Source organism: Temnothorax longispinosus, chromosome 6 (genome assembly GCF_030848805.1).
Source record: "Temnothorax longispinosus isolate EJ_2023e chromosome 6, Tlon_JGU_v1, whole genome shotgun sequence".
Lineage (NCBI taxonomy): Eukaryota > Metazoa > Arthropoda > Insecta > Hymenoptera > Formicidae > Temnothorax > Temnothorax longispinosus.
Window position 1 is genome coordinate 16,420,478 of NC_092363.1, and position 9,380 is coordinate 16,429,857.

A 9,380-nucleotide genomic window follows, 5' to 3' on the forward strand; every position below is an offset into this window, starting at 1 on the left:
TTCTACGTTCTACTTCTATAGTATGTACATATATCAAGGAGTGATAGGGTAGGGGGGGGGGGGAGAGAGGGAGAGAGAGAGAGAGAATCTATTTTGCTTTTCATCGAAGCGATAAGTTAATTAGAGCATATGTATGAGATAATCTAATCTGAACGTTACGCGCACACATTTTTATGAAAAAATTTCTTTGATGCAGAGGCACGTTGTACAATGTATTTAAATTTCTGTTGCTTTTAACGCATAATAGCGTACAAATATATGTATAATTGACGGCAGGAAATAGGCAGCTCTTTTTTTCTTATATAAAATTGACTTTTTATATATCTTGCAGGATTTCGAAATTTTCGAGACGTAGCGCGAGAATTGGCGAGAATTAAATGTAATATAACCTCAATTTCCTTAACAGGATATACAGTAATAACGGAATAGCGAGCGATGTAATTAAATGTATGGAGACAGAATGGGAGACGAACAATTCCGTTACACCCAGGAGAGAATTGTAAAGGTTTTCTTTTATATATTTAAAAGCAATTCCATTTCATCTCCAATCTTGACACGTTCATATGCATATCACTTGATCACTACCGTGTATTATATGTAGTACAGTACGCTATTGACATCACTGACATCAGATAATATATTGATTGGATAGAAAAACTTTTGTATGTAAAAAGATTGCCCATGTGGACCAAAATATGGATCGCTTTAAATGTGTATCTTTATAAAGTTGAGATATAAAAGTGTAAACACACACACACTAATGATAATCGTACATATAAACTATAATTAAGCTATACTGATGATCATTAAAAGTTACAACGTGTGCAAATTTACAAATATGTGCCAAGTGTGGTCTACAATACAATATAAAATTATATATATATATATATATATATATATATAAACATGAGATTTTTTACGTTGTCAAACATTAATTTCTTTTCGTAGTTCTATATGAGCATCATATTTTTTGCAATTATATAGGTCACCGGATCACACCCGTAGCAGTAGCAGTAGCAGTTTTAACCGCGCATCAACGACTGCATTCCCAAGCGAGTCCGGTACGAAGGATATATGGAGAGAAACGTTGCGAGAGCGTGACCAAATTAAGTACGCGTTCGATCAAATCGATTCGTAGTCTCGCGAGCGAGAATACATTTGCAAGAAGGCTTTTGTAAAAAATAAAGATCCTATTTTTGGTGTAAGTATGTGTGCCGTGCACTGCATGCGCGCTCGTGCATATAGCTTATAAAATCTTTTGTTAACAAATATGACGATAACAGTTCTTTTCTTTTTCCCCGTAATGTTTGCCATTAAATTTAACTTGTATTTAAATCTTGAACCATCTAATCTAAGAATTTAAGTTTCCTTCGATGTCGTCAGTATATATTATAAATTTAATGTTTACTGCGCAATAGTTCTTTTATTTTATTTAATAACATGCCATAAAAAACTTTTTGGCAATAGTATAGTGTATAGTTTAATCTGCATAAATATTATACTAAAAGAAAATCCAAGTTTTCTTGGCGAGAAAAATATTTTATTTACTTATTAATACAGAAATATATCAAATGTGTTAATAAAACTGTCATTAGGAGAGTCTGGATCGAGTGGATAATTTTTTTTCTCAACCTTACCGATATCGGCAACGATATCTCGAAGCAACTGCTGTGGATTGACGAGAGGTAGGACGGTAGGAGGCCAGTTTTAGTCTTGGATAATACATTCGCCGGTTCGGAGTATAAATGAAGGACAATGACCTAATTGTGTGCAGAACGTTGTTGTGCTTCCTCGATAGTCAATCACCGTGTGCGCAATTCATATTTGATTATTTATAAGTGTAGAACTACTATGTTAAATTAACAATTGTTTCCTTATCGAGATACTTTAATTGTTTAATTTAAAAAATAAAAAAAAAAGAGAGAGAGAAGAGAAAAAGTCAGACAATTTCTTATAACGGGAACGACATCGACATAGTTTTGCATATTGCAGCCGACAAGAGTGTAAATTATTATGAAGGTAAGATACACAACATATTGTGCAAAAATTAGATCGCGTTTATATCGAAAGTACTTGGATGAACTTTTACGTGATTTCTTCATCAGAGCGTTACAAAAGATATTTAATTATAAAAGATTCACACAATTATACCCCTCTATTATGATATATGTTATTGTATAACATTAATTTGCCTTAATTATACGAAAGATCGAACTTAATCTAAATCGTTGTGGCGACCGACGATGCGGTAACGCTATAAGTGCGATACGCTATATTGACGACGCGTAAGCTAATCGTGATAAATTTTACATAAGAAATTACACGTTGCCACTGATATTGAAATATTGTCTATAAATTCCCGCCTTCTCTAATCTAGGATTCATTAATAGGAGTTTGTAACAACTAGCTACCAATATATATTCAGTGATTTATATATTTCCGAATATATAGGTAGATATTTAATAGTAATATTGAAAAATTTCAAGGCGAGGTTTTGTGTCTTACAACCAGAAATCTTACGTCTCAATCGATTCGGCGCGGCTCGAAGAAGGATTCGACTTTTGTCGAATGCAAATTGATGCAAATTGATGCAATAGTTTAGATTAATAGCCAATGGTCAATATGATATTAAGTATCGCAGTTGGACCGTTCAACGACTGTCGATTATTTTACATTTTCTTCTCGCTCTTCAAGCTGCAGTTATATACTACTCGCTTTTCCCCTCTCGCGCGAGCCCCCAATGTGGCACAACGTCCCACATTTAGAGAGCACTAACGATTCGTGGGGCAATTTTCTCTTTTACGGGTTTTACGGGTACGCGATGACACGTTATCCAAAGAGTCATAGCCTGTGGCGATAACTGTTAAGTAAATGTTAAGTAAAGATCGTTTCGTTTTCACTTATTGCATTTTGAAAATAATATAGGGAGCAATCTCTCTTACTTACAATCAGTTCAATCCCGTTGAAATTTTTCGGAGGAAGCGAAATAGACCGATAGAGAATCGATTCGCGATACGCTGTATAAACCAAATTGTAGACAACTAGTTGGATTTGTTGGCTCCTCGCCGTGTGTATCTGCCTTTCCGAAGGGAAGAATAAGATTAGAAGACCGTTCGCACCACCGCCACCGTACGTTCCTACGCTGATATTAAAGGAGCCCCGGCCCATCAATCAAAGAATATCTATGGGAAATACCATTCATATCGGTGCTGGTCTGTCTTCTCAGCCGCGAATACCTTACAAGCACGCCAATTACCGGTAAGACAATTTTTAAACGTTAAGTGTTTATACATACGCATTTTTATTCTCTATTTCCATTCCGCTGATTCTGCCTCACTCGACAATTTCATTCTCAATTTTAGAATTCGCCGGCCGGTATACAATGTTTTGTCGACTAGCTGGAAGAATCAAATTCCAATGCGAGCAGTATCCCTGCTGAACAACCGTCCAATTATGCCACAACGTGCTCCCACCAAAGAATTTTACTCTATAAACAAGGTACCGGAATACAGTCCGGAATACAGACCGGAGCTAGTAGCCCTGCCACCTACTCATCGGGGAGGTGTCGACGACGACAAAGGACCTATCCACACAATTCCGGCACCAAATTTGAGCCCATCGGCGGCGAAGCCCCCGATCGCCGATCACCAACCGTACTCGAGCGATCTCAATTATCATACTCCCGCACAAAGTAAGTAAAAATTTTCATTGCAAATTCTCGTTACATTTCGAGCATTACATGGGTGGGATTGTGGGACATGTCAAGATTCAGACGGTGATGTTACTCTCTCGTCTGTGTGGATATTACTTTTGTACAGATTCTAGAAGAACCACTTTTGGATTAGCCACGATTAGCAGCAGTTTATCGTCGCAGGGAACAGCGACGAGCTCGAGCTCGAGCTCGAGCTCGATTCCGCCCCAACCGGGGATTCCCCCCAATCAATACCAAGTTACGGAAAGCAACGACGTGACTTTGAAGGAGCACGTAACCGTCCAGCCGGCCATCCTTCAACCACAGGATTTGGATATAACGAGGCTATACTCGATTATAATTAATAATCCTCAGCCGCAATCCAACGAGTTTTTTGCAAATCACCCGTTTAACTCATTGTCAGATACGAGTGTTATAGGTTCGAATGTACAATTTGGCCAGTCAAGCACGCCAATGCAAACGAATCTTCATAGCTCTCTAAACGTCGGATTTCCTTCCACCGCCATCCCGCAGGCACCATACGCATACACCATAGCGCGGCAGGACCTACCAGCCGCGGACCTTCACGTAGGCCATCCGGCTCCAGCGGGACCGCCGTTGTCAGCTTCACAACTCTACAATCTGTTGAATAATTTTCCACACAAACTCGCAGAACGATATACAACAGGTAGAGCGCATCTGTAATACAAAATAGAGTTAACGTAGAGTAGATTTAGACCGATTTAGGAGGAAATTGCGGACGCGGGTGAATGAAATGAGAGTGTATAGAGCCTATTATTCGCACTGTATAACTTTTGAATATTTTGAACTTTCTTCACGTTGCTCTCTGCAATTCTTTCGAAAAATCGAGATTAGCTCTTCACAATTCGGACAATATTCAACTTGATATATTTATTGAGACAAGCTTTCGCGCTCGACTGAAAAGAGAGAAAAGATCAATTTATTATTCTCGATTCTAATAATTTGTGTGAAAAATCGCACCTTCTTCCTCCTCGGTAAATTCTTCGGCACGATAGAGTGCCGTTGCTAAAATATATATATATATATATAAAAAGTTATATCTTCTTCCTTTGATTCTTATGATTATTAGATGAGCAACACGTCCTTCATCAACAACAACAAATCGACCAAGCACTTGAATCGGAACAACTTGCGGCAACGAGCTTTTCTCAACCGCAAATGCATTCTTTCAATTATGACGAACAGACTAATCAGCTGCAACAGCGGCGACAGCAGCAAATTTTACCCGACCAAGATTACGCCTCCGAAAGTGTCACGGCAGATTATAATCTCGATCCCGAATCTTCGGTAGACATACGTAAACAAAATGACAATGTGCACTCTGGCGAAGAAGTTACATATCATCCCTTAGGTGGAGCGGAACAGTCTGAAAACAATATTGAATACGGAGAGATGATCCATCAGAGAAATCCGACGACATATTTCGATAAAGTGGTCGACGACGATGTTATATCGACAAGATTCTACACGACACTTCCCAATAGAGAAGCTGCTGAGAAATTAGCCGCGCTGGCTGCTGCCGGTAACGTCAACAGTCGTCTCATTGGACAGCTTCGGAAACAACAGAAAGAAGATATGCGGAAAGACGAGGCAATGCCGTTTAATCATAAGAACGATGACGGTGATGATGCAGTAATTCAACACGGTAAGATGACACGGTCGCAGATCGATGGTGAATCTGATGAACAGCAAAATTATAATCAACCGACGAAATCAGATCAGAATATGAAAATCAGTCAGCAGCACCGCCCGCATAGGCAAAGCGTACAAAACGATGATGAAAAGTCACCTCTCCAAATTACTGTGCCTGATGAGAGCGATTACGTTACGAGCGATAATGATCAAAGTAACGTGGGAAAAGATGATATCGGAGACATGGAGTACGAGTACGAGAATGAGAATGAGGATGGGGAAATTAAAGATGTGCAATCAGCGATTTTGCTAGATGGAAAAACGACGTCGCACGATAATGATTCTCGTATTGAGTTTGGCAGTCGTTTGCGTTCTTAGAGAAAACTAGGAAGCAAATATATTGTCGAACGCGCATACGTATATTACTTTTTAATAATTGACGCTAGAAATAGGTATAAGCAGTATGTCGTAAATTAATAATTTATTTAAAGTTACTTATGCTACCTGTGTGTGCGTGTGCGTGTGTGTGTGTGTCTGTCTGTGTGAGAAACGCGTGAAAACGCGTGCATGCGTTTCCCGTTGACGCGGGCAATCGGAGAGTCGGCCAATTGCGAAATTTCACTCATGCTACTTGAAATATTCGCGCATCATCGTCTGGTAAAGGCAATATACGTATGTAACGGGTAAATCAATAACAATTTCGAGAAAGATACATGTAACTGATACTTTACTCCAAGTACAAATGATTAGTTTATTAGGTATCTTATATATCTTTAACTTTCTGTCGCCTTGTGAAAACTTGGCAAAATTAAAAATTTAATATTCAAAATTATCGTGCACCGTAAGATAAGTTTTGCTACATAGATACAGATGCCTCTACGCAAAATTGCAAGGGTAACTCAATTGTACCGTTTATTTCTTTTTTCGTCCTTATTATACATTTGCAAGAAGGAAAGGTTGCTGCAAAATATACTCGGTAAAGTATTACGCGGTAACTTACACATTAGACTCCTACCGATTTGCGAATCTGAGTTTCGTCTTAGATCTTGTAGGAAAACGCCACTACAAGTGATCTATAAACCATGGCCTACCGTCATTTGCAAGCCGTTTCGTGAGAATGTCGCAGCCGGTCTCCGTTACTAAAAGCGTATGCTCAAATTGCGCTGACCATTGACCATCCAATGTAACGGCAGTCCAATTGTCGGGCCATGTTTCGTCCTTCCACGTACCTTGGGATATCATTGGCTCGATTGTGAAGCAGTGCCCAGGTTTCATAACACCTACCGCTTTATTTTCTAGATATAATAAATGTTTCTATAAACTTTTCGATCGAAAGAAGAAATTTACTCTTAAAATCACTTTGGGAAAGCTACTTACTGGCATAATGCGGCACATTTGGCGCGGTATGGAACAAACGATGAATTCCATGGCCGCAATAGCTACGAACCACGCTGAGACCATGCGCCTGCGCATGCTTTTGTATGACATTGCCAATCTCTCTGTATTTCTCACCAGGTTTTACAATGTCAATGGCCTTGGACAAGCATTCATATGTCACTTCCACCAACTTTTTTATTTCCGGTTTTACATTACCCACTAAAAAGGTCTCGTTCAAATCTCCGTGAAAGCCGTTGTGATACACCGTAACGTCAACTGGGAAGAAGCAATATCTCTGATGCTCGCGAAAGAAGAAAAAAATTTACACGATACAATTAACATTGACAGATTCATACCATTACAAATATCGCCATCCTGCAAGGGTCGAGTATCAGGTATACCATGGCAAATCACTTCGTTGACAGAAGTACAACAGCTGGCAGGAAATTGATAATAATTTAACGGCGATGGGTAACAATCTCTCTCGATACAAGCTTCGTGCACAACTCTATCAATTTCGGCGGTTGTAACGCCAATATCACACGTCTTTGCAGCTTCGTCCAAGACTTCTCGGCCGAGCTACGCAAAATTCAATTTGGAATCGATACATTGGAAATAAAGAAAGAACGCTATACGGGGGAAGCTCAACAACATCCCTCTCTCTGTCATCTCTATCTATGTCATTCGCGAGAACGTATACGGTACCTTGCACGCGACTCTCATGCCTTCGATTTCTTCATCGTCGAGAATTTTTATCTGGCCAGAACCTTTTACAGCTTGTTCACTGAGTGGTATCCCAGCTGGATGTAAGGCATAGTCTGGCCGAGCAATACGCTCGGGAACCTCTCTACGTTGCTCCCTTTTATACGGCCGTAATTTCCCGGTATAATTGTAGGTTGGCCAAGGATTATAATGGTCGGTTATAACTTTGTTTCCATTTTCTCCCTCTGATTATAGGTATACAAATGTGTTACGCGTAATGAAAGGAAAAAAAAAAAAAGGTATTATTAAAGTTAATAAAGTGGCACGAATGTAATGGTATACTCACTCGCCAATTGATGGATAACTTTATGCGTTTTCCAACTACCTTTGAAACAATTCTGAAAATTAGAATGCTACATTAATTGGCCAATCTAACGAATCTAACGAATTAAACGAATATCTTTCACTCTAGAGACTGTCTATCGGTTAGTTAGTTTAGAGTGTGGAGTAATTCCCTCTTGTGTGAGAGGTGGGGATCGCGCATTCGGATTGTAAAGAATTTTGAAATGGTGAAAAAATATTCCATTGCGACAGAAACAAGAGCTAATCCTAGGACACAACTGGGATTTATATGATAAATCAGTGGTAAATAAATCTTGTGGCGGGTCTCTTGGTTTAACGAAAGTTTAATAGTGATTGTGAGTAAAGATCTCTCGACAACTGCTAAAAAGCATTAGTCCGGCCATTAGATCCCGATTATAATTATAATATCGGATGACGTTTAATACACGTGCTAACGGAAACACGTAACAGAATATATAACGTTAAATTGGGGATGTGGGGAAGCGAGATGGCCAATTTAACCTAAAATGGTATAACGGTGTTACTTACTTGGCTGCAGAAATATGAACCCTGAATGCCGATTTTTAAGCAAGTTGGACATTGCAGACTCGCAACGGCGTTACAGCCGGGTGTCTCGCACATTCCGAGCGCTATCGACATTATTTATTAAATTTTTCTACTGGTCGTAGTGGTCGCGTGACTCGCGTGTCGTGGTGTCGTGTGTAACGTCGAGTAGCGCGTAGGGAACAGGCCTCGAGTCAAGTCGAGTCTCGATCTCGAGTCCTCGAGATTCTCGGGAGTCGAGAGTTCGAGAGTCGAGGTCGCGCTGTGTTGCTGCCCTATACTGCCCCCTTTCTATTTTGTTGCAAGTTAAAATTGTCTGGCATTTAACTCACAAGATAAATGCAATGTATGTTTACAACAAGCATTCTCTGTCGGTAAATCTCTCTCATTTAAAAGAGACACGGTATCGCGCCATCGCCGCAATCCGCAATCGCGATAGTGCAACGCGAAGCGAGACCGTATGTATGTACTGCACTGTGTGAGACTCGATATTAAATTATTAGATATCTCAATAACCGTTCAATCGATCAAATTCTAAGTAGACCCAATCGATAGCTTCGATCAGTATAATAACAGTTAATAACCTAGAAGTAAAAAAACGCGGTATAATGTATATGTATATAATGTATGTACGTATAACACCGCGCGCGGTCTTTCTTTCATCATCGTTATAAATTAAATATGATCTTGCATCCGTTACACGAGTTATGATTATGTCGAAATAATCATGTCGCGGTGTGTGTGCGCCTTGGTGTCTGGAAAGTGGAAATGATGATGTACAGCACATCTACGGAGAAAAGAGTCAACGCGTCTCACTATCCACTCACTATTGTGTATGTACAGGTAAAGGTAATTATGAAGGAGATAGGGGCAACTCATCACCGAGTTTTGGCTAAAACTTAACAATTTTGTGTATTTTGGTGCGTTTTAAAACATGAATCTATAAGTTAAAATTGTCGCTCGCTCAATTAGGAAAAAAGTTATCAAGTACTAAAGTTGACAGTTGCTTGGTTAGGATATGTAGCTCTTA

General features: G+C 39.4%; 2 protein-coding genes and 1 long non-coding RNA gene across 5 annotated transcripts; 2 read left to right on the forward strand and 1 right to left on the reverse strand.

Annotated features, from left to right (window-relative positions):
- Positions 1 to 40: 40 nt before the first annotated feature.
- Positions 41 to 2,051, forward strand: LOC139815515 (uncharacterized). Of its 3 annotated transcripts, XR_011732744.1 has the most exons (4): positions 41 to 198; positions 332 to 499; positions 985 to 1,201; positions 1,596 to 2,051. It is a non-coding gene; the product is annotated as an uncharacterized lncRNA (long non-coding RNA). The 3 variants fall into 3 exon arrangements; XR_011732743.1 differs by lacking the exon at positions 1,596 to 2,051 and having other exon boundaries at positions 332 to 505; positions 985 to 1,589; XR_011732742.1 differs by lacking the exon at positions 1,596 to 2,051 and having other exon boundaries at positions 985 to 1,589.
- A 90-nt stretch (positions 2,052 to 2,141) lies between these two features.
- On the forward strand, positions 2,142 to 5,749 carry LOC139815513 (uncharacterized). The gene is made up of 4 exons (XM_071782491.1): positions 2,142 to 3,258; positions 3,363 to 3,691; positions 3,819 to 4,379; positions 4,803 to 5,749. Exons 1-4 carry the CDS (start codon positions 3,185 to 3,187, stop codon positions 5,741 to 5,743), a joined length of 1,905 nt encoding a protein of 634 aa, XP_071638592.1. The 5' UTR covers positions 2,142 to 3,184; the 3' UTR covers positions 5,744 to 5,749.
- Positions 5,750 to 6,075: 326 nt separating this feature from the next.
- LOC139815514 (methionine aminopeptidase 1) lies at positions 6,076 to 8,543 on the reverse strand. Its single transcript, XM_071782492.1, has 6 exons — positions 8,336 to 8,543; positions 7,791 to 7,842; positions 7,448 to 7,689; positions 7,099 to 7,321; positions 6,743 to 7,018; positions 6,076 to 6,660 (listed from the first exon to the last, which is right to left on the reverse strand). Exons 1-6 carry the CDS (start codon positions 8,444 to 8,446, stop codon positions 6,428 to 6,430), a joined length of 1,137 nt encoding a protein of 378 aa, XP_071638593.1. The 5' UTR covers positions 8,447 to 8,543; the 3' UTR covers positions 6,076 to 6,427.
- Between the last annotated feature and the right edge of the window lie 837 nt (positions 8,544 to 9,380).

Coding starts and splice junctions, on each gene's coding strand:
- LOC139815513 (XM_071782491.1), top strand. CDS start 3,185: ATGGGAAATACCATTCATATCGGTGCTGGTCTGTCTTCTCAGCCGCGA. Junction 3,692..3,818: donor TTATCATACTCCCGCACAAA/GTAAGTAAAAAT, acceptor ACTTTTGTACAG/ATTCTAGAAGAACCACTTTT. Junction 4,380..4,802: donor CGCAGAACGATATACAACAG/GTAGAGCGCATC, acceptor TATGATTATTAG/ATGAGCAACACGTCCTTCAT.
- LOC139815514 (XM_071782492.1), bottom strand. CDS start 8,446: ATGTCGATAGCGCTCGGAATGTGCGAGACACCCGGCTGTAACGCCGTT. Junction 7,843..8,335: donor GTTCATATTTCTGCAGCCAA/GTAAGTAACACC, acceptor TCTAATTTTCAG/AATTGTTTCAAAGGTAGTTG. Junction 6,661..6,742: donor AAATGTGCCGCATTATGCCA/GTAAGTAGCTTT, acceptor TATTATATCTAG/AAAATAAAGCGGTAGGTGTT.